At 33.4% G+C, this 24,217-nt stretch overlaps 3 protein-coding genes across 6 annotated transcripts; all 3 read right to left on the bottom strand.

Moving 5' to 3' along the window:
- Window positions 1–1,841: 1,841 nt before the first annotated feature.
- LOC116346879 (uridine phosphorylase 1-like) lies at window positions 1,842–7,371 on the bottom strand. 3 transcript variants are annotated; one of them, XM_031777142.1, is made up of 8 exons: window positions 4,544–4,730; window positions 3,766–4,080; window positions 3,430–3,553; window positions 3,192–3,329; window positions 2,880–3,089; window positions 2,652–2,793; window positions 2,295–2,488; window positions 1,842–2,215 (listed from the first exon to the last, which is right to left on the bottom strand). In XM_031777142.1, the coding sequence occupies exons 2-8, from the start codon at window positions 3,990–3,992 to the stop codon at window positions 2,033–2,035; spliced, it is 1,218 nt and encodes a 405-aa protein (XP_031633002.1). In that variant the 5' UTR covers window positions 3,993–4,080; window positions 4,544–4,730; the 3' UTR covers window positions 1,842–2,032. The 3 variants fall into 3 exon arrangements, with proteins under 3 accessions (XP_031633002.1, XP_031633001.1, XP_031633003.1); XM_031777143.1 differs by lacking the exons at window positions 3,766–4,080; window positions 4,544–4,730 and adding exons at window positions 5,938–6,140; window positions 7,240–7,371 and having other exon boundaries at window positions 1,844–2,215; XM_031777141.1 differs by lacking the exon at window positions 4,544–4,730 and having other exon boundaries at window positions 3,766–4,403.
- A 2,022-nt stretch (window positions 7,372–9,393) lies between these two features.
- LOC116347054 lies at window positions 9,394–12,115 on the bottom strand. 2 transcript variants are annotated; one of them, XM_031777453.1, is made up of 3 exons: window positions 11,928–12,115; window positions 9,746–9,954; window positions 9,394–9,666 (listed from the first exon to the last, which is right to left on the bottom strand). In XM_031777453.1, exons 1-3 carry the CDS (start codon window positions 11,992–11,994, stop codon window positions 9,622–9,624), a joined length of 321 nt encoding a protein of 106 aa, XP_031633313.1. In that variant the 5' UTR covers window positions 11,995–12,115; the 3' UTR covers window positions 9,394–9,621. The 2 variants fall into 2 exon arrangements, with proteins under 2 accessions (XP_031633313.1, XP_031633312.1); XM_031777452.1 differs by having other exon boundaries at window positions 9,754–9,954; window positions 11,928–12,114.
- Window positions 12,116–12,266: 151 nt separating this feature from the next.
- LOC116346854 (autophagy-related protein 2 homolog B) lies at window positions 12,267–24,035 on the bottom strand. Its single transcript, XM_031777104.1, has 23 exons — window positions 23,158–24,035; window positions 21,442–21,754; window positions 21,244–21,346; window positions 20,454–21,148; window positions 20,112–20,329; window positions 18,991–19,172; window positions 18,755–18,905; window positions 18,561–18,673; window positions 18,299–18,487; window positions 18,046–18,211; window positions 17,894–17,976; window positions 17,343–17,681; window positions 17,054–17,247; window positions 16,797–16,978; window positions 16,365–16,709; window positions 16,181–16,285; window positions 15,615–16,115; window positions 15,384–15,528; window positions 13,950–15,309; window positions 13,592–13,866; window positions 13,350–13,504; window positions 13,121–13,267; window positions 12,267–13,037 (listed from the first exon to the last, which is right to left on the bottom strand). Exons 1-23 carry the CDS (start codon window positions 23,326–23,328, stop codon window positions 12,807–12,809), a joined length of 6,363 nt encoding a protein of 2,120 aa, XP_031632964.1. The 5' UTR covers window positions 23,329–24,035; the 3' UTR covers window positions 12,267–12,806.
- Window positions 24,036–24,217: the final 182 nt, after the last annotated feature.

Below are 24,217 nucleotides of genomic sequence, written 5' to 3' on the forward strand. Positions count from 1 at the left end.
TGCTACTAGGCAGAAATTACAATAAAAATGATAAATGGTATGTGATTGTATACATTTTTTTTGTTACAATAAATAATATATATAATTTTTTTTCGCTTTATCCCGCCATATAACAATGAAATCGTACGGCGTTTATACAATATATATTTGTTTGGTGATATGACATAACATTTATAATTGTTATCAAATATATTGGTTTATTACTATTTCGCTTTCTGTGTCACTTTCTTTGCATTTTTGATATTGGTTGGATTAGAACTGCAATAGATTTGATTTAAGTATTTTGTTTGTTGACGTTGTCAATGTATTGTCGATGGGTTCGAGTTTCGATTAGAATGATTCATTTGTTGTTGTTGTTTTTTTTTATTCTCATCAAATTGTACTTATTCTTATTTCGATTATTTAATACTATACTGTTCATTGTCATTTGATTTGGTACATTTTGCATTCGTATCCATCAAATATTCATCAAAATGTATGGTTGTTCTTGTCATTTCGGTCATTTTAGTGGAATTTCGGGGCGCAAACACATTTAAAAAAATACATTCCAAGTGGAAACCACATAAACTTGAATATATATGTAACAATCAAGGGATGTACGAGAGACCAAAACGGTGTTCTACGCACATACCACGAAACAAACATTGTCGGAAATAAAATTTCCTTTTTATTTAGCATTGGAGTCGTTGTTCTGAGAAAAAAGAGTGTCCTTTCCATTTCTGTATATAAAATTCGTATTTTTTTTTTTGTTCTATAACAAGCAACACACCTTTGCACTTCATCAATTGTCCTATTAATTATTCAATTATTGTGTGGCGTTGGTTTTCATTGAAGTTATTCATTTAGCGTATTTGGATATGGTGGAGGTGTTGGTTTGTATTGAACCGTCCCTGATTTGAATTGAACCGTTTTGGTGGAAAAATAGCTCTTTTTTCCAAATAATAGCGCAACATAACGTTTTTTTTTATTAATAGTTTATTTGTTGCAATATGACTACTTGGAGAAAAATACGAGCTATTTTTTCGCCGCAACGATTCAATTGTGAACTATAAGTTATCATTCAAATTTAGGTTCATGATATAAATGTGTGTGTGCTTTTTTTTCTTTTACTATGACTTGATAGTCATCTATTAAGCATACAATTACATGAGATAATTATGTGTAGTTTAACAGGAAAAAGGAATATTAAGAATGCACAATGTTTACTCTAACTATAAAGACTTCGCAAGATAATTTTTTTTTTTTTGGAAAGATAAGAATGAGAAGCCCAGTGCAAAAAGCGAACAATGAAATAAAACAAACATTTCTACACTAACCATAACATGCTCCTGGGCTTATACGAGTTTTTATTAATTTAGCTATTTTTTTTGTTTCAAATGAATGAAGGTGTTTTCTTGTCTAAATGTTTTTTGGAGCCATTTCACTCACGTTTGAGTTATAATGGGCACTTTTGTGTTTGAACCGGCAGTTAATTCATTTTAATTCAATTTATAAACGAATGAAAAGAAATATTTAAAGAAATCGCGAGTATATAGTGTCAAAAAAATGTTCAGAGGAAAAAACTCACTCGCAAGCAAACGCCCCAAGAACACCGAACCTAGCCGGAAGTGTAACGTATGTGCATAAAAGACTGTTCAGCGACAAGTTACAAAACGGCCATGCTAGGCACTTTGCAAACGTTTACTTATGACAAATGGTTTAATGCGAACAATTATATTTAAAACGAGTACAAATAATTCCAATAAAATGATGAAGTTCAATTTAGTTTGAGTTAATTTTGAATAAATTTTAACTGAACTTTTTATAATATATATATGTATAATATGTGTTAATATCAATCTTATTAATATTTATAGTTAAATGATCAATATTTTTTGTTGAATTTTTCTTATCCCTTTCTTCTTCATTATTTTTTTTTTTTTTTGGTTTGTAATAGACAAAAAGTGAACATAACGACAAAAATATATAGAGAAGTGTATTTTGTGTATGTGTATATTATATAGTGATTGAAATCGTCAAACGATTGTCGAATCTATTCGTGAGCTTCGGACTCTTGTTGAACTAGTTTATAGCGTCTTGGTGAGCAGATTGAACTATTGGCTATCAGTGGTTTTTTCAATGTATTATCCAATGCCAAATGCTTTCTAATCAAACGGGAAACCAACACTTGTGGACGCAGTTGCCATTCATGCATCACCTCCTTCGGGGTATTGACCTAAGTGTATTGAAAACAGATTTCGATTTTAATTTCAGTCTTTCGGATGCGTATACCAAAACGAAACTGTTGTCCATACCTGATCACCTTTCAATCGATCTAACAGTGCAACACAAACAATGGCCGAACGAATGCCCGCATGATATGTAAGTGCAGCAAAAATGGTACACTCCATTTCAATGTTAATCACACCAAAATCATGTAATTTTGCCAAATATTCCATTTTATCATTTTCAGTATAATCACAAAACGCACCATCCAATCGTCCTTGACCTGTCACAAAATGAAATGCATGAGAGCAAAAAAAAAATATATATAAACATTTGCAAGTTTTTTCATCATGTTATCGCTTGACACATGAACCGATTCAAAGTGAATAAGATGAATTGGATGTTGAGAGAGAAACAAAAACGCAAAACAAAATAGAATACAATACCTTCATAGAAGTCATTAGCGCACATTGTTTTTCCAATAACCGTATCGTATGGATCGTTCGCTGGATCACATAAACTTTTCAATTCACGAGCCAATTTCTTATCCAATTTTGCGGGCCGTTGTACTAGTTTACCTAATATTGGCTATTTGTGTTGGAAAAAAAGAGAGAGAGAGAGAAACTTAGCACAATGATTCCCATAAGGAAATAAACAATATGTTGAAGGTTTACCAGTTCAAAAGTGCTACGGAATAGGCCATCAATTGCATCTTCGGTGATGATGACAGTGCCGCCTTCAACACCAATTCCACCGCATGTACCAATACGAATGAAGATTGGATCTTTACATTTGGCATGATACATTAATTTTATCATTTCGTGTAACAATATACCGACCGAAGGAACACCCATACCATGACTGACACATAATACTGGTCCAACCTATCCATTTGATTGATGCGATTATAATTTTGTACAAACAATTTCATCACATAAATCAACATTTTGTTTCATTCTTGTAATAAATTTGCGTTGAATACGTACCTTGTACATTGAATATCGATAGGAAAATGCGCTGATATCTGACAATTGTGTGCCGGTTGGTAGTTTATAACCAATTTCACCCATTATAAAATGAGCAAAAGTTTCCATTCGTTTTGGTGTGCCACCCATACAAACGAACTGTAAATTCAATCGCATAAATTACAATTATCTATGAGATACGTGTAAATGTGCATAGCATTTATTTGCAATGAGCAAAAAAGAAGAAAAAATGCCATACCTTAACATCGCCAAACATTTCGACCAAATCATGACTTCCGCTACCGAGTGCCAAATGGTAAAGAATATCCTGATCCATGAGTTCGATGTTGGGATTTCGTAGTTTGACTGTGCCATCTGGATATCTGAAATAGCAAAAAAAAATGTTCAAAGTGCTTATTTTCAACAAAAGCAAATGTTCAACAAGAGAACGAAAAAAAAAATCGCTCAATTCATCGATGAACCAAAGAATGATTCGATTGACAGCAAACGATAATGCATTTTAACATCGAGCGAAATGCAATATTTTCCAATTTTCTCATTTCAACGATTTGTACAAATAAAGAAAAATTGCTACCTTGTTTCTTTTGATACCCATTCATGTTCTCCCGCATTGCCATTATCATTCGAATCCATTCGATATATGCAATTCATTTCATTGCATCGAACTTTGATTACGCTATCAAGGTCCTTTGATTGATTGCTTCGTTTGCATTTGCATAGAATTTGAACGGTTGGTTCGGTTTGTGTACATGTGATCGATACATAATCATTATTTTCATTTTGTTTGGAATGTGTCGACATTTCTTTTATTTGCAACAGGTCTTCGCAATTTTTTTTACTGACACCAGATTTGGACACTAAATTGAACTGTTTGTCGCTCGTTGTTTATCTTCAAATTTAAAACAAATCTTTATCAGTTGTTATGAACAAATATACATAACGATTGCTTTGGCCTAATCAATTTTCACGCAGAACTAACAATATTCCGACTACTTTAAGTTCTTTGACGCTTGCACACACTATACCCTTCTATGTGCTTCGGATGAAATATTATTTGAAAATATCAAGTTAATAGTAGGATTGACGAGAAAAGTTGTTTCAAGAAAACCAAAACGAAACAACAACACCAACAAATTTCTAATATATCAACATACAATCTGTTTTCTCAGTTATAAACTTAATATTGAGCATTTCAAGTTGAACGAAACTTGATTTGAATAATTTACTATGTTGCAAATCAATCTGAAGTGAATTGTGGAAAAACTTTATTCTCAGAAACAACTTGTTGCGTCAAGAATCTAATATTTGCACACGTTTCAACACTATCAGGATTGACGACAGTTGAGTTTTACCATCTATGCTTCACTCTGTATCGCACTGCAATCAATTTATCTTTGAGCACTAAATAAATAGCAACAAAGTCACAGAGAAATCTGTTTTTTTTTGTGTGTGAAAGTTTAAGACTCAAAATGAAACCGATCACTTCAACAGTCAACAAATAACTGAATTTATAACAGCCGTGTCACCGATCCATAAGGAGTTTCAACATCGTTCTGTTTTGTGTTTACACTGCATGTGTATTGTTTGTGTCATCCTTGTGAACGATCACACCAGTGCTGACAGAGAGAGTGAGAGCACAAATAATAATGAAGATGAGTAAAAGCGAAATCGAATGACAAAGCCTCGGGGGCGAAATCGAATGCGAAGTAAACCGAACGCTCTAATCAAGCATCAACAGTTGCCTCTTCTTCTTTTTTTGCATCAGTTGCTATTTTTCTTTTCTATTCTATTGAAGATGTGTCGCAAAATGTTTCAACCCTCGCTGTGTGTGAATGCAATTTAAATCGATCGGAAATGTATGGTAATTTTAATTTAATTGATAAGATTGACTTGTCTATCTCGTTTTGTATGCAACAACTATCATCAATTTGTATGCATATTACGGATTGAATGGCTAATAAAAATAAAAAAAATAAGCTGTTTGTGATTAGTGATAATGTAACTTTGAAAATAGAATATCAAAGCAGGGAGTAATGTAATTTACACAACACAGGTTTAAAATCAATCTTCAACAAGATAATTGCAACTAACGCGACAATGACAACTCATTCAATTATCTATGTTTACATTCATTTATTCCTATGAGCGCCCCATGTACTGTACTGCGTTTTAGCCTATTTTTTTTTTGAAACTAAAAACCGTTTTTTATCTGCCTGTAAAAAAATGTGCAAACTTTATACCTATTCTTCCGATATTATGTCACCCGGTTTGCATTCATCGTTCGTTTTGCAATGTCAAACGTCGGTTCTGAAAAGTTCTTGCATATTTTTTTTGTTGCTATTATTATGTACACAATGTGTAGTACAAATGTATGGCAGAACATGAATGGTTTGTAATTCGATTTCAAAAACAAAGTGTGGGGGAGAGAAAAAGAACCAAATGAGTTTGTGCCAGTTCCGTCATAGATAAGCTGATTAATTCAATAAAATTTAATGCATGACAAGCTATTTATACGTGGAAATTCATGTATCGACTTTCATTGATAGCACAGAAAATAGGCAAAAAAACGTTTTCTCCAATTTATTATTATTTACGATTCGAACAAATGAAGGGAAACATAACGTATTTGGTACACTTTTATTTCCTTGCTGTACCGTATCCGTTATTAAATCGGATTAAAATGACATAAACACCAGCGAAACGATCTATCTAATTAATTGTATTTTGTAATTTTTGATATACTTACTCATCTCTTTCCTCTTCCGACAGCGATGGTTCAATGTGACGATTCAGATAGTTTGTCATTCTGAATGGTATGGAATAGCTTTCAATATAAAATCACGTTTCTTCACAATTCCTCGGTTACGATTGAAAACCAAAAAAAAAATCAATCCAACAATATTCTTTCGCAGACACCACGGAAGCCAACTAAGTACGATTTAACTAAGTCTATTTGAATAGAATTTTGATTTGAAATTAGAATTAAATTTTAATCACAGAAAAATCTTATAAAACTAACACAATAAAGAAAATGAACAATTCAATAAAAAAAAAACAGACAGATTAAAACCACGAATGTTGATTAGAATAACATGGGAGAGAGCGGCAGAGAGATAGAAAGAATTAAATAAAAAATGAAACATTTCATTAAAATTGTGTTCTCGATGAGTACTTTCGACAACTTATCAATAACGTCTTCCTTTCACATGGTTTTTTTTTCTAATGTTAATTATGATTATTCACTCTTTTCATTATCACATTTTTTTGTTAATTTGTTTTCACACTGAGTACAGTGTGATTTCATTCATTGATTTAGTTTAACATGTTAAAACTATCCACTATCTTTAGAAATGTTCGTTTTCATCATCTTCTAATCTATGTTTCATGATTTTGTTTATATTGATGATGCTTTCGACAAAAACAAAATTGGAAAATGATTAAAAGTGAGTACGTCAGTTAACATATATTTAGTATAGTGTTCAATAAATAGCTATTTGTAGAAAAGGTCAATGCAATCATTCAAAATCAAAATCGTAAGGGCAATATGCTTTCAATAATAAGGCACATTGTATGATAAAGGCGTTCTTAAATACACACTTGAACGTATAACGTATACACATTTGAATGTGGAATCGAATAAAATCACAAAAGAAATGTCCAAACGTGTTGAAATCGAAAAATCGATCACGCACACGACACATTCCGTACAAATTTTTGTATTGTCAACAAAACCAATAAAATTTCATCTGGAATGTCGAATATTATTTCCGTTTTGATTACAATCAGCTGTCTTATATGACACCAAGAAAATGAATTTGATTCACTTTATTTCACTCTCCCTATCTCTCAAAAAAAAGTTGACCATTTTTTTTGTCATTTAATTTTACTCTTTTATTATTCTTAATTTTTTGTAGATAATGGACGAAATGTCACCATGTTCCAATAGATATGCACGATGTCCAATGATTATAACACAAGACCATAAAAATCAAATGGAAATAAAAAAAACCTGCAGTATTTTATTTTTTAGATACAAACAAATGCTCACATTTCAAACACCAATATTTATATTTCGTTGAGTGTTGATGTAACTAACGCAGATGAAGAAATTACTGAAACAGTGAAATTTACTGGTTCGATGTACCAACAAGACTACTGGCTACAAACTTTTGATAGATATTGAAGCAAATACACACCCTTGACAATAAACACAGAAGAAGAAGCATATGAAAAAAATAACTTTCGCATGGAAACTGAAATTGACTCATGTGAAGATATCCAACGGTGGTTAGCAAGAGCACTGTATATGTGAATATAGACATAAAACGCGTAGAAAATATATATAGATGTGAGTGTGATATGTATATATACATTAACATACAACGATATTGGTAAAACATCATCAGACTGACGGAAAAATGAGCAAAACGGAACATGCGCCATAACGATTTGAATAGGGAAAATTCATTGCTTTGCTCTTTTCGTTGGTTTTTTATTTCGTTCGTTCTGTTTGAATGGTGCGCGCTTTCCTTTCCATTTGTTTTACTTAATAACATGACAAGCTCTTTTGTTCTCACTTAATTTAATGACAACGATTATCGCACGTGAGATACTTATGCTAAATGCTTTTTGTATGAAAGGAAAGAGTGTTACGTACTCAAAAATCAATTGAACCCATTCGCAAAGATGAAATGCAACACTTTCTGTTCTTATAATAATAATAATACAAAGACACGGAGTTGAAATCAGTTATGCTTTAACTGAACATTTGAAAATGAACTGATTACTTAATTACAATTCTGATATATATGATGAAAAATACGAGCGACTACATCAAAACAAAGAAAAGAATCGGTTTATGAAAAAATAATTAAACAAATTACCTAGGGGCTTTTATCTTCAAATGTATACGATTTATATACTGTAAATAGTGAAATATGTTGCAAAATCATCTGTAATACGCGCAAATAAATGTGCATAACTGCATATATTTGGTGTATATTTCGTGTATATTTCGTCTATGGCATGTTTTTTTATTCTATTTTGTGAGGATCTTCTTCGATTCTGTGTGTGTACAGTGTACAGTGTACACTGCAGTTTAAAATACACCTTATTCACTGGTATAGGCGAGAAATTTTAATCGTATATATGATGAATAGGACGTGAATATTGTGCATTTTGTATGAACGAATAGATGAAAGCCCCTAGCAAATTACAACGTGTATAAGTTGTAAACTTTTGAATTGTTACGAATATTGAAACGTTGAAAAAGACAAAATTGAAAACAAGACGAACGTGCATAAAATATAATTACTGGTTATTTCAAAAACACAAGAAAAAATAATGAATAAAATTGCATGCGAGTGATTTTCATGTCATAGAAATGGTTATTTTCAAAATTCACATTGACAAAACATGTGACTAGAATTGATGCTCCATTGAAATCGCGATCTGGTCCATCTAATCGAATAAATCAGCATAAGGAAGACGTAGAACTTATTGTATAGTGGCGCATATTGTATAGTGGTGTATAGTGTGATAGCGAACAATCACAACACTCAAGTTAGTGTTGTTGCGTACACAGCGAACAATTGAGCCGTGTTTTGCTTTCGTAAATAATATCGTAATTTCAGAAGATCAACAGCTTTGAAAGCAAGAATATGTTTAAAATGCTTGTTTTTAGTTCTTCATTGGAAGCGTCAAATATCTGAAAGTGGCAGAATGTTCGTAATTTCTCAGATAACAACTGCTTAGTTTTTTCCAATTTTTTGGGCCCACTTTTCGAAATGTTCAAATTTTTTAGAAAAGTGACCAACATTTTCGAAAGTATTTGAATTACAGGTAATGGATGTGCTGATATCCCAGGAAAGCTTACTGAGAACTCTAAGACACCTCTGTCTGATGACTCTGGCTTTTAAGTGCGTCCAAAAATCATGCATGTTTTGGGGAGGACACACCATAGCACAGCTAGCGCCACTACGGACGACTATGGAGTTCTAGTCAGTAGTGTGAAACCGAGCAAAAGTCTTTTCACTAGTTGATGGCACCGTCGTGATGCTAGTTGTTTAACAGTTTGTATTGGTAGTTTTGTAAGTCTCTCGTTTGTACTAGATTTCGTCGACTGGTTTGTCTTTTCCTTTCATTCGATCAATGTGAAAGTTGACTAAGTGACGCATATTGTAAATAAAACAATTTATTTATTACTTGAAAAGAATGTCGCCAATAATTTTATTCACTCAATTATTGTTATAAAAAAAATTGTCTTCAAAATCGCCGAGCTGTCGCGGCGCGCGAATAGCTTTATTCTAAATGAATGAAATAAATTAAAAATATAATCTCAGCAATTGGCAATAACGGAAACGACGTTAATGATACGGATTATTACAACAGCATGTATAGATGATATTATGTTCCGCGCAAGAATTTGCATTCAAATAGGAACAATCGGATGATGGACAATGGAATGGTACATTTCCTATAACGGAGATTGAAAGACAAAAGACACGTGACAATATTGTGTAAAAACAGTTTTTTTAGCAAACATTTCGCATTACAAAATTACCGGCATTGCAGCAGCATGCATCGTGGATCACCTTATATGAGCAGTAACTGTACACACTTTGATCGCACAAAGGGCAACCGCCTTTCACAATCGGTCCTAGTATCGAACCAGGAAACGGTTCAGTTGGTGGCAATCGCGAAATGGGCAACGCAGGATTCAAACTCTTTATCAATGTGGCTGCCTTTATCAAACTACCTTCATCTGAAACACATTGGAATTTTTGTTTCATTCCATTTTTTGAATTCGATTCCATTTTTTAAAAAAATCAAGTGAAAGCATTTCATAATATTTAGAAAGTATTACGCTTTTGCCAACATTTTTTCGGATTTTTTTTTCTGCAATTTTTATTTTCATCGCCAAAAATGTTATTGATGATATTGTGTCATTGACACAGTTTATCCATACTGACTGGATTCATGTGCATGTTTGGATTCACCATATAATTATTAATTCACGCTATCGCTTTTATCGAAATAAATTACAATTTGGTCACATCACATCGAATATGGACATCAATGAATGTCGCCTAATCATTTCAAACCATATTTGATTAGGTTGTGCCCATTTGAATACGTAATAAACATCAATTTTATTGCAATAGAAATCAAATCCAAACAGAAGAGTCCAACAGCCTTCAAATCAAATTCGATGTATTTTCTATGCATTTTGCATCTTTCGATTTGTCGCATTTTTATCAATTTTTGAATTTGTTCAAAGAGTATTGTCAGCAAAATGTCCAATTAAAATGTGCAGCAATAAAAATAATTCTTTTTCAGAATTTTACTTTTCCGCACACACCTTGTGTGTAAGGTAAAGTATTGGAACACGAATCTAGCGTTTTTTCGATGTCCGAATGTATGTGCGTACCCTGTACGCTGTACCCTGTACGCAAAAATTTGTTAACACGATAACTTTCAAACAAGAAAACTAATTCAAATTTTCACTTAAAAATAACATTCTGAGAGTTTGAAGAGATTTCAATGCATAATAGGGCTACAGAACAAATTTTTGGATTTTTTGCTCAAAAACGAAAATTTTGTATGGAAGGTACCACTCAGTTGTATTGAAATTTTTTCAAACTTTCAGAATGTTAGCTTTTTGTGAAAAAAATAACATCTGCAAATTTTCACATGATTACGATATTTGTATCGCAAAACTTATACAGTAAAACCTGTCAATAACGGAACCTGGAAATAGTGGAATTCTTGTCAATAGTGGAAAAAAATTTCCGCCATTGAGATCTCCATACAAAATGACCTGTTAATAACGGAAAACGGCAAAAAACGCTCACCCCCAATAGTGGAAAAAAATTGGGAAAAATTCTTTTGATTTGCTAGGGTTTTTGGAACGCGAGAGAAATTCCTTCGATTTGCTAGGGATTTTAGAACTGTATTTTGGAAGTCAATTTTTTCCGATTGGAATACCCTTTTTGCTAGAATTTCCCATGCGAAAAATTCTTTTGATTTCTAGGATTTTCTTCTAAAATCATCCCCTGAAAAATTTTGCTAGCTATATAATGATGAAAATATATGAATTTCTGCTTTTTTTCACATTTTCCCTCAATAATGGAAAATCATTTCTGAATTGGCATGAAAACCTGTTATTAATGGAACCTGGAAATAGTGGAATTCTTGTCAATAGTGGAAAAAAAAAAATTCCCCGTGGGATTCCGTTATTGACAGGTTTTACTGTAGTACGTAATAAATGCATATTGTGGATCACAGTGCGGAAAAGTTCATCTTACGGATGTAAGACATTTTATTTTTAATTATGAATTGGCTGCATAAAAAATAGTGCAATTTCCGATCATAACGATTTTGATCCATTGCGACACAATTTTATGCACTATCAATATGCGCCCAACGACAAAAAAAAAACAGAATAATGAATGGAATATGGCTTTTGCATTTTAATGAAGTTAATGCAAATTGATGCGCAATTAATTTATTCTAACGACTGGTTTGCGGCTATTTTCTTAGCACACTATTCACAAATGGAACATTTAAAAAAAAACTAGTCAACAATCAATTTGACACTTGGGTCGCTACTTTCCTTACTGTCGCAAATTAATTAAACTAGTTTTAATATACGTTTTGAACAGAGACAAACAGCTGGATGTAAATAATTGAATATTTAGCGAGATAATCAATAAAAAGAGCAACAAACACTATTACCTCCTAAGAATATAGTCGATGCTGTGCAGATTAATGTAAAAAATACGAATAATAATAGTTTATCCATAACGGCACGCTGTTTCGTTCACTCAATCTCCTTTCTATGGTTTATTTGAACGACTACTTTAAATTTCACCACGTATAATGTGCGCGAATCGATGGACGGACGATCGAGTACTGAATTCGCATTTTAGTTTGTGACTTTCTCTGGTAGACGAACGCCTACGCCGGCTTTACGTGAGCCAAATTACAACAAAACACTGAAAATGGCTATTTGTACGGTATCACCATTGAATTGAACAATTTCGAATAAAAAAAACGGTCATTGATATTTTAATATTTGCTTCTTTGTAAAAATGTTCTTTATTGGCATTATAAAAATTGAATTGTATTTATGTTGTTGTCGTTCGTTTGTTTGATACAAATAAAGAGTTGAGTATTCATTGAACGTTCTTTGTAAATAATAAAAAAAAACATAAATCAAAATCCATAGATTGCATGCCCGGTAATAAATTCTGGATAGAAATGTCCATTTTGTTTACCATCATTGTAATCCATCAATGTATTTCATATATATGCATGTGTATCGATTTGCAATTTTATCGAAAATATTTCCATTTAAAAATCATTTTGCTATTCGTTGCTAACACTAATACATACAATTAACAAAAGAAAAAATAATAATAATAATAATAATAAAAATGGGAAAAACACGGGTTGTCCACTCCAGAACCAAGATAATTGTACAAATTTTCGCTTAGTGTACAACGGAAATTATTTTTTTTTTTGGAGAGAAAATTGTGTACAGACTATTTTGTTTTCTCTTCGCGAATGTGTTTAAATTCAGATTTGTTTTTTTGATAAGTAGAAAGTGTGTGACTAATCGTCATCCTCTTTCCATTTCTCCTTGGCTTCTATTTGAGCATCAGGTACCAGCTGATTGCGTACGCCGCCTAATACATTAGCTGTTGCTTGTGTTGCCAACACAATTGGCATTACAATTGATGGCGGTATTTGACGAATAACCGCACCAACAGCACCGGTAACACCCTTTTGATCATGTTCAATGGTTGCCATTTCAACAATATTTTGAGCCGTATTGCCAACACCCTGAAAAAAAAAAAAAACCATTAGCATTGATTCAATTGAAACAAAAATTTGCATTGCAAGTATTCATCAGAATTTCGACTTACATCTTTAACTATGTGATATGCATTAGTGACACCTTCTCGAATATCTTGTGGTCGATGTATTTTACGTTTTCCACGATGACGACGCTTTGAAATTCGCACCGATGGACCCATTGGTGACACCATGTCATACGCCGTTTCCGCTGTTATCTAAATTAAACAAACAAAACGTATTCTTATTAATTGAACCGAAATTAAAAAATCAACAATGATTCAAACGTTTGACACTTACTTGTAATAAATAAATCAATCTCGTTGTCAATTCTAGGGCCGCCAACGCTGTACGGGATGTAAAACTTTGAGCACCCAATTGTATGCCACGTACAATTCTACCGTCACGCTGATATTGTTTATATGGCAAAAGGAATAGATCGATAACACCTTGAACTGTATTTTGAGAAGAGATAAAACGATATTGAGTAAATATAAACGGTACGATACTTGTTGGTTAATAAACAAACGAAAAATACTTACAGAATATGACAATGCTATTCATTGGGCCGATGCCTTGTAATAAAGAGGGCAATTGGGAATTTTGTATGTGATTCAACCATTCTTTTATCAAATAGCATAGAACTTTGTCAATTCCCAGTAAACCGCGGCGATAATGGATTTTTTTGAGTCGAATGCGTGAACAATTCAAGTGACTTAAACCCATGATCAATCCCATAATGGGGCCATGTGTGAATTGAACTCGTTTGCCACAATAATTTATTGTTAATTCAACTTCTGGACTGAATGTGACGCTCCTACACATAGAGAGAAAAAATAAAGAGAGATAAACATTAGATATAAAATAATCAAAAGAAATGGATTTAAATTTAATGTTTACCTGAAATAAACGGGATTGTTGTCGGTGACATTCGATGCTGTTTCGTTTGGTGGTTTTTCCTTTCCATTTTCTTCATCATCGTCGATGAGTAACATTAAGTTCTTATCGACCATTTTACGTGCTTGTAATTCTTTCAGATCGGGCATGTCAACGATCATAACCGGCGGTTGATGTGTCGGTGTGGATGGTGGTTTTGTTGGTTTCGGTTCGTCTTCGCTTCCATTCAATTGTGCAAAGAAATCGGCAATAAATAGCATCGTATCTTGATCAATATTTATATTCACTTTTGGCATAAACGATATAAATAAATTGGCCTCTTGTGATGGTAACGTTGGTTCGGGACGAATAAAAATGCATTTTATATACATCGTTGCCTGATCACTCTTCTTCGATCGTTCATTTCGGCCGGTGTAAAACATTTTATTGAATGATGACGATGACAAACGATCCCATACTTCAAAATCGGATAATACCAACACTTGACGCGATGCTTCACGTGAATGCGCCGGATATGTTTCATGCGAAAATCGACTTTTATTCGAATGAATTTCAACGCAAACTTCGAAATTTCGATTTAAACCACCACGTTCTTTCCACGGTCGTTGAGATCGGGGTGTGTTACTTTTTACTTTGCTTGGAAGTGTTACGGTCGATGAAATTTTCGAGAATGCAACACCTTTTTTATAAGCATCCGACATGCCAGCCTTTTCATTAGATGCTTTTTCATATTCCTTTTCTTTGTCACTGTTTGTGGTTGCAAAATCATTTCCGCCATACAAATGCATCGATATCGATAGATCACAAATTGTGTAACGTGTAACGGCTTGTGGAAAAGCTTGTGGTGCTTTTAACATATCATGCTTATCCAATGGGATGCTAAAATGATTGTCAACAATTCGTATCGGTTCATCGGTTGGCAATACATTATCGATACCGTATTTTGGACGCTCTTCATCGCCAATAAAACAAAATTCATCGTCCGTATCCGAACCTTCGATGCGACTTGGTTTTTTGGACGATTTCTTTTTTGAATCTGGACTCGGTATTGTGCCCAATTCACTGTCAACCAACGGTAAAGCTTCAACAGCTTCCGTTTCCAATGGATTCAAACCCATTACGGAATTTTCGAAGTCAATAATGTCTTGTAAATCAGTGGTTCGACGCCTTGAACAATCCGTTATATTGCTCAATGTATCTTCGTCATCTTTATTCAGCGATGTATTGCTTTGGGTATTTGGTAAACCCTTTCGTGATGATGAAATACCAGCTGAATTCGATTTATCCGTTGGATTTGTTTCATCTGGGAAGTAAAATGTCTCTGAATCTTCATCAAATACACTGTCACCGACGGGAGTAATACCTTCAAAAAAAAAAAGCCAAAATGTTTTCACAAAACTTTTCAAATGCATGTCTGCATTAAATAGAATAACTTACGATATGGAGCCTCACGAACACAATCTTGCATCGCTTCTTCCATTAACTGATTAACTCTTTGTTGTTGGTCTTCTGTAACTTCAGGAATATTTTGTGCATTTACCGCGATCAAATCTTCATCTAGATCTTTTGATGAGCTAACCAACTGAGATTTTTAAGATAAAATATAATAATTAATCATCACTTTAGGTTTTATATAATGTATTGAAGATGGCCGTGTATTTAACTTACCGAATCAACATTTTCATCGTCCTGTTCTTTGGTCTGGGACAAGTCACCTTCCGCAGCAATATATGCAATTAAATTACCCAACGCCTTACATGAGTCGGCGCATACACGCAAATGTGTGCCATTCATTGATGCTCGTGCATCGTATTTCGGTGCAAATTCGGTCACTTTATCACTTTCACGCAATGATATTTCCAGCAATGCAAACTCGAATACACAAACCAATTCAGATGAAGGCAACGATGTGATTTTGTTTTCATTTTTAAATTTAAATTCGCCCGGTTGGGTTTGTGGTGCAAGACTTAATGTTCCATCTTCAGCAACAAACCGAACGGTACATCCATTGTTGGTCGATGACAATGTTGTACTCATCATAAATGTGTTGATAGCCAAGACAGCACGATAATCATAGAATCGTGGCCGATAATCAACCGAACAATCCCATAAGTGTAAATGCATTTCCATAATATTTGTGAGTGGTGTATAACCTTGTATGGGATAGTCCTGTTGGAATATAAACGATATTCCATTAAATGGATTTCCAGAATTTATGATTCGGACACACTTACCTCAACATTAAACATATCCATAATTTGACGTAGCCACATATGCTCAGGAAGCGCGCTATTGTATCGCAATGTTGCCAATTGCAAACCGGCCGATACTTTTATTCTCTAAAATAGTTTTGTATCAGAGAGAAAGAGAGTTGAAATGCCACTATTTCGTTGATTTATTTGATTGTTTTGTTCTTACCTTAACTTTTCTTTCTGGCACTGATTTCACCTGAACAGCAATCGAGATCATTTCTCGATTGGATGCTTTTTTACCGACGGCTTGATCAACCGTTAAATTTGACGGTGTTGGATAGATCGTACTTTGAACATGGCTTGGTAATACGCATCCGTATAGCCGAAGTGGTGGATTTGATGATGGCACTGGAACTAAGCCGATATGATACATTTCAACGGCTGACGCTTGTACGCACATATAATTTAAATTTTCATCTCCACGAAAACTGCTGACTGAAAACAATGATCCATTTTCCAATTTAATTACAAATTCACCCTGTTGCCCAGGAATCACACGATTCGCCGAATCCTTTAACAAACACACACACACAGAAAAAAAAAAATGAAAAACAATGAAATAACCAGTTCACTATTCGAATTGTTTCAGTATACATACCCGAACTGGAGAATATGCGGTGAGTAAACCTTGACCGATATTCAAGCGAAAAGAACAAGCACTACTTTGTGTGACCGAAGCAAGTTGTGGTTTTTGTTGAGCACGTTTGCTTTCGTTGTATGCTGAATAGAAAATGTTCTCCGAATCTGTATCGGAATCGGAATTAGTAGCCGAACTTGAATCTATGCAAAACGAAAATGAATATCGAAATTATGACGAATTGGATTCATATAGAGATGAAGAAAATCAAAACTTACCAAAAATGATATTACTTTTGGCCATTGAAAATGGTATGGAAATCGATTCCGCCATATTTATATTGAGCAATGGATTATTTGCACCAACATTGACTTGTGTTTGTTTCGTTGTATTATTGTTGGGTGCACTTGGCACCCATAGTAGAATATTTGAAATTATACGATTGTAGATCACTTCATACATGTGCTTCGATCTGAAATGGCAAACAAATTCAAAATGAAAATCCATTTGTTTAATTGGGAGGAGAGACAGAGAGAGAGAGAACGAGTAAAAGAGATTTTTTCATACCTCAATTGAAGACTAACAACTGGTAAAGACACAATTATCTTTAATTTTGATGTAGCTTCACTATCGTCACAGAAATCATTCATTTCAGTTATATCACCCGGTATTAAAAGTTTTTCATCGTCGGCCAGATTTTGTGATCGGTTGGCGTCGTCAGTTTTTGCATGTGGTGTATCACTCTCTCGCCACACATGTTTCGCACTAAATGGCGTTGGTTCGTTTGAATTCGACATATTGAAACTGAATTCAGAATGATGACCACCATCACTGCTGTCATCGCTTGGCTGTTGTTTTTGTAAATTTCTTGCTATTGTCTCCAATGTTGGTATTTCAATGACAATTCTAAACGAAAACATACATTAATAATTATCGTCGAATATTTGCATTGAGTATTTTTTTAGAAATGATTTTTTTTTTTTAAAGAACGAAAAACATGCTTTCATATAAACATAGTTTAGAAAACGATACTGCTGTAGTAATACTATATTAATAGTGCCAGTTAGTAAGCAGTTCAAAATAGTTAATTGTATCAGGAAATATATATTAAAATTTACCTTGGGCTTTCCGATGTATGTTTTGTCGGTTGCTCATATGTGATAATGTTTCCGATATGGATCTTTTGCTCGTCATCATTTTCCTACAAAATATATTCGATTAATTTTCAGTTAAATAAAGAATGAGTCCTTTTCCATAGTCCTACACTTACCGAATAATAAATGTCAATTTTATTGGCTACAATTTCGTATTTATTCAAATGGTAAGTTAATTTAGCTTGACCAAATTTTATATACAGTGAATCACGTAAAACGTTACGTTTCCACCATGGCACTCTATCTGGTGTGTGAATTGGTCGAAGATCTGTGCACGGAAACCTGTCGAAATGTAAAATATTTGTTATTTATTTCATTGCATCCAGCATTATATTTCCGAGAAAAAAGCGGTTGATCTGTTCAATGTACCTTAATCGAATATCTATGGAAGGGGATTCAAGTGTCAGTGAAAATTGACTCATCTGAACTTCTTGATGAATAGTCGTTTCTTTCATGAAATGATCGTTGTTTGTTGAAAATGGGCTGCCATTGAATACCGGACTCAATCGATCAATAATTGATATATCAAACTCACTAGAGCATGGTGCTAGCATAAAACTGAAGAATATTTAAATGAAAAGAAAAAATTAGTTGAAACATGTCTACATAACATACTTTCTTGCATTCTTACCTTATTTCAGTTTTTGGTGCCTCATAGGAAAGACCACATGAGTTTCCCAGCACATTTGTTGTTTGTTTTAGTAAAATATTAATCTCTGGCCGTTTTGCCATTGTTCCACCGGACTATACAACGAAACAAGTAAAAAAAAGTATTAAATGAAATGCAACGAAACTAAATCGTCCTAGTGAGACTAGTCTATTTACCGAATCTCGATGGAATTCCAAAATCGGAACCGATGCATCTTTCATAATTTCTCTCAAATCGGCCCGTGGAATCGATATTGACAGCCTCAATAAAATACCACTATTATTTCGTTGTTCTTCACCCTCAATTAGGATTGGAGTCAAAACTAACCTGATTTCGATTATTTGAATGGTATGGGATTAGAAAAATGTTGCGTATGATAGCATTTTATAGATGAATCTTTTCAAACATTTACCTAATATGATTACGCTTGCAACTGAAGTCCAACACCGACATGATTGATTTCAAGTCCTTTGCCGAATTCATATTTACATCTTCAATTGTATCAAAAAATGTTTCAGATATTTGCTGCAATTTTCTAACACTATTTTCATTCAATGGACTGTGTTCATTCGGCGGACTCTCCACCAAAATATCCTGAAAATTAACCGAAAAAAATCAACAAACATAAATTTCAATATACATTCAAATATACATTGACTCCAAGTGAATGCCATACGACATTATCTTTTTTGTTTTCATTATTTTACGATAAAAAAAAAGAGAACAAAACAACACAAGACCAGTGTCATTGCATTTAAATTGCGTTTCATTGCTCAAAATTTGAATTATAATAAGTAAAAAATTGTTCAATATATTTTGTTACTTTGCAATACTTTTCAACTGTCGGAACTGTCTTATGATTCATATAATTTCGTTTTTTTTTTTTCTTCGCAGTTGTTTTATATTAAATTGCAATGTTTCAATCAAAGTCAATTTTGTGTATCGAATTTTTAATCAAAAATTACTCATTTACAATCAACAATTTACAAACAACGTTTCGTCGTATAAATTGATTGTTCATCATTAGAAAAAAGGTAAGTTGTATGTGTTTGTGTCTGGCGTATAATCAACAGTGATTTTGATTACGACGATAGCAGCAATGCAAAACCACCACCAACAACAACAACAACAACAACAGTAAGCACAAATAAAGCAGTGAAATTAGGCATAAAACTTGAAGAAACGCAAAAGAATTTAGCGACTATCAACACAAAATCATTGGTGTTATGTGTCGTGATTGAAAGTGATTTTCGTGTGTTATGTACCGTATCAATAAAATATATAAATAGTTATTAGGTTTCAAATGTAGATTGTTTTTCTAATTTCCTTTTATCTTCATTTCCAAAAAAACCAACGTTGCACTATTCGCTTATGGGTTATGTTATTGTTGTTGTTGTTGTTTTGGTTTCCTTTCTTCTTTATTTTCATGAAACATTTGCAAATTCCATTATCTCGAATTGATTGATTAATCAGTTTTATCTCTGGTGCAAATTAAACGACAATTTCAGCGTTATTTTCGCTTAATTTATTTACCTCTTGCAATAATAAAATTGCACATGATGCGACACGAATATTTGTTCGTAGGATTTCTGCATTTGGATCGATTTCGATGACGCCTCTACGTCGATTTCGAATAGTTGTTTGGGTGTAACCACTGGCAAAACTCGTGATCGAATTTGACATTGAATTTGTTTCGCGAATCGTGTCAATGTCCAACGGTGTGTTGTTTTGATTTTGGTGTTGATTTTCACCTGATTCAATCGAAATGACGGGATAATAAAGAGACACATGGATTTGTTATTATTTTTTTAACTCAAGAGTATGATTGTTTGTTTGTCTGTTTGTTCAGAAATGATAAATGAAATGTTCATGTACCTGCTGATACTGGATCCGATGACCAGCATTGATTCAAACCTAAATTTCCACTCATTGCATTGAATGCCTTATACTCGGATGCATGATCATTATCCGGATGATGATGATGATATGGATGATGATCACTGCTTAAATTCGGTACGGTCATTTTTTGGTTTGTACTATCGTTCAAGTATATATCGGCTAATTTAATCAATGCATGCAATTGTCTTGGCGTTAAAAATATATTCACAGCACCCAATTGTAGTTCCAATTGTACTTTCGGACCCTGTACCGATGGCGTTTGTTTAACGGTGATTTTAATATCCGTTTTTCCGCTAAAGCTGGCAATCTGTAAGGCCTCCGTTCGACTTATATCCGATATATCACTAGCATTATCATTATCATCATCACTACAACTGCTGACTTCATCATTTATCGGCATCTGATTATGTGTTATATCTGGAAGTTCTGACATGGTGCTATAATATTGTTCGGCAACTGGTGACGTTTCGATATGTTGACGTTTCATCATATCGCCCTTTTTTCCGTTCGAAATTCGAAATTCTTCCATATAAAATGCAATATTTTCTATCACTAATTGATGGGTCGAATAAACGGGTATCGAATATGATTTTGAACCACCACTATCGACATCGGGTGCATTGGCTGGCTTATCTGGTGGATCACCGCCGGCTTCATTTTTATATTCAAAACTAAATGAAATAAGTATTTTTATGATTAGTATTAAAGGTGCGGGACAAGTAAAACGAAACACATCGCATTTTAAGTGTGATGATAATTTATTCACCTTTTGATTTTGCATACCACCGTTATGCCACGCTCTTTTTCACTTGTAAAATATTCTAAACGAATTTCCGTATCAATTAAACGTACTTTTATCCTATTTAGAACTGAAAATGAAGCACAAAACAAATCAATTATTGCATTTGCAATTGGAAATAAACGTATATGTGGAATAATAAAAATGGACGAAATTTATATTTACCATTGTCAATGATTTGTGCGAAACGTTCCAAACCTTCCATCGGTTGATTTGGTGGATTTGGTCCGCTTTCGTGTTCTAAGCAATCTTTAGCTAATTGCATCGAGCTGCTCATCGATGACCACATCGATTCGATCATTGAGGCGCCGTCTTTTGGTCGACATTTTGGCCGAATTTCAAAGTATAAATCCGTTATTTCGACAAAACTATCCTCCGACATTAAGGCATTCCATGGTATATTCACATCAATTCTACCAATATGACCAGCAATCACTTCGATATCCCATCCCTGATTTTCACATAAATCATTGAGCGCCTGTGTGTCAGAGACAAACAAAATACCAAAAAAAAAAATAAAATACAATTAATTCTTACGATAATTACGCGACCCGTGTGTGTTATAAAATATTGTGAGACTTGAATACAATGAAATTATATCATTTTCCTATTCGTTGTTTTTTTTATTCATTGCTCTTCCAAATAAAGGAAGAGACTCTTTTGTATGTAAAACGTGTATTTTTAGACAGGATTAAAATACAGTACATCGGCAAAATCGTCGCAATATTCCTTCATAGAAGCAAAGTTTGTGTTCTCATTTGTTTTAATTCAGTTTTTTTTTGTAAAAAAATGAACGGCGGCGTCATTTACAGAACGTATGATTGCATTACAATATATATTTACGTCTTTGGGTAATATAATTTTTTTTTTTTAATTTTTACTTTTTGCATTTAGTCCCGTACATTTATTTTTTTCGTGCATGCATATTTCAACATTTCAAATCTCCCATTCATCGTTCGTTACATTCGTGCTGAGAATAACACAAAGAAATCGCAGAAGAAGTAGAAGTAATACAAAATCCAAAATAAAACATATGGCAAAACATAAACAAATACATATGTTGCCGTTTATATGTATGCGACATACAATGTCAAATACACACATACATGCACGCCATTGTATATGGTACACGGAAGAATATGAAAACATCGGATACTCCGTTCAGACTGTACTATCACGGTCATGTGCTTAAATACGCATTTAACAGAATACTACGATTTTTATGTGTGAAACAAACGTAAACGCGTTTGTTAAAACGACAATAAAAAAATAATGTTGACGAACATACATCTGACTAACGTAGGCCAAACAAAAAAAAAATGGTGCTCTTTTTTTCCCTCTTCGTCAAATAGTTTTCATTTTGTTTCGTCAGATGAACGAACCATTATGGTCGTTGATCCAAATGAGATGTTTAGCATTTTAAACGATAAATAAAATCGAAAATATAGAGAAAAATTAGTATACACAGCACGAGAGCCAAAATGATTTGATTATTTGAATACATACAATCACAGAGAACGCAATTGATGTTTTTTTTCTCGAAAATCTTGTCTGTTGTTATTTCAACTGTCCCATGTATTTATATTTGCGATGAAATGTCTTTTTGCGTATTAAATTTAAAAAAAATGAATGCCTTTGACTCTTGCTCATAATAGTTTGACGATTGCTTTGCCTACCGATTTGTGTGGCTTGTCATTGAACCAACTTGTTAAAACTTTGAATATATTTGCTTGCGAATATATTTTCCCCACACCGAACGATACGGAACGGAATAGACGACGATTGGATAAGCACACTGTATCTTATGCTCAACCTCAACACGTTTTTATAACAGAAACAAAAATTCTTCAACTCCATTGAAGTTGAATTTCGGTTACATACCTCAGGATCCAATACAATGTTCGATATGGTTCCTTTACCATTGTAAAAATCCACATTTAACTGGTCCAAGCTGATTTTCTCGTGGATAAATGATCCGAGATATCGATGTAATAAATATCTGCATACTTTCTTTTTAACTAAATCCGTGAACGGAGCAAACCAAAACGTCATTGTTGGTTTGTTTGTAATTTATTTGGAAAAAGATTGATTTCGCTCTCAATTTTTTGAAATCGGTAGCTCGTTTGATTCTTTTCAATTATTTCGATTATCCTACTGACGTAATGTGCGAAATTTTCGACATTAAAATGCATAGAAAAAATTTCTTCTTTTGGTTCAACAATTTAATTTGTGTGGATCGAAGATCAAAAAACGGAAACCCTTTTTTTTACGATGTTCTTATTTTTGTTGTTGTTGCTGTTGCTGCTGCAATGCGATGCGTCAATTTGCTTTTTTGGTTTTCAAAAAGGAAAAATAGAAAAAAAAACAAATCACTAGAACTTATGATGCATATTTTGGTGTACAGTCGCTTGTCGGTCGTTTGTAGTATTTATGATTTCGTGCTTTGTTCATCACCGAACAAAGATCACTCGTGTTTTGCTTCTTTCCACACACTCTAATTTATGTGTTTCTTTACAGTTTGCCTCATGTTATTTGCGTGTTTCAATAAATTCAGTCTAAAATAAAAAAAATTACAACACAATTGCTTCGTTCGAATGCAACCAATGAACACTGCATTTAAACACCAATCACAATAAAACACACAAAAATAAATATAAATGTTCTTCTGTTTTTCTTTTTGTCGACTATCAAATCTATCCCGAAGTATGGTTTGGTATGAATTTCTTTGTTGTGTTTATTTACGACACACTACACACGACTGTGTGTGATTAAATGGCAAAATAATACACACAATGTGTATATGTTCAAGTGGAGACACCAAACAACGACGAATTGAATTACTGAATGCTGTCAAATGTTATTCTATGTCGTATACAGTACGACCGTTTACCTGAGATAGCAATACAATACGTATTTTTTCTATGTCATAACGTATTTTGTT

This window comes from Contarinia nasturtii, unplaced genomic scaffold (assembly GCF_009176525.2).
Source record: "Contarinia nasturtii isolate CC-2019 unplaced genomic scaffold, AAFC_CNas_1.1 Cnas_scaffold_1699, whole genome shotgun sequence".
In the NCBI taxonomy this organism is placed as follows: domain Eukaryota; kingdom Metazoa; phylum Arthropoda; class Insecta; order Diptera; family Cecidomyiidae; genus Contarinia; species Contarinia nasturtii.

What these genes read in the sequence shown, in the direction of transcription:
- LOC116347054 (XM_031777452.1), bottom strand. Translation starts at nt 11,994, where the DNA reads ATGGATAAACTATTATTATTCGTATTTTTTACATTAATCTGCACAGCA. An exon ending in ATCGACTATATTCTTAGGAG is followed by an intron (nt 9,955 to 11,927) that starts GTAATAGTGTTT and finishes AATGTGTTTCAG; the next exon opens with ATGAAGGTAGTTTGATAAAG. An exon ending in TGCATGCTGCTGCAATGCCG is followed by an intron (nt 9,667 to 9,753) that starts GTAATTTTGTAA and finishes TCTCCGTTATAG; the next exon opens with GAAATGTACCATTCCATTGT.
- LOC116346879 (XM_031777142.1), bottom strand. Translation starts at nt 3,992, where the DNA reads ATGTCGACACATTCCAAACAAAATGAAAATAATGATTATGTATCGATC. An exon ending in TGGGTATCAAAAGAAACAAG is followed by an intron (nt 3,554 to 3,765) that starts GTAGCAATTTTT and finishes TTGCTATTTCAG; the next exon opens with ATATCCAGATGGCACAGTCA. An exon ending in CGCTAATGACTTCTATGAAG is followed by an intron (nt 2,489 to 2,651) that starts GTATTGTATTCT and finishes ATTTTGTGACAG; the next exon opens with GTCAAGGACGATTGGATGGT.
- LOC116346854 (XM_031777104.1), bottom strand. Translation starts at nt 23,328, where the DNA reads ATGACGTTTTGGTTTGCTCCGTTCACGGATTTAGTTAAAAAGAAAGTA. An exon ending in TGGAATTCCATCGAGATTCG is followed by an intron (nt 18,674 to 18,754) that starts GTAAATAGACTA and finishes TTCGTTGTATAG; the next exon opens with TCCGGTGGAACAATGGCAAA. An exon ending in CCGCATATTCTCCAGTTCGG is followed by an intron (nt 16,710 to 16,796) that starts GTATGTATACTG and finishes TGTTTGTTAAAG; the next exon opens with GATTCGGCGAATCGTGTGAT.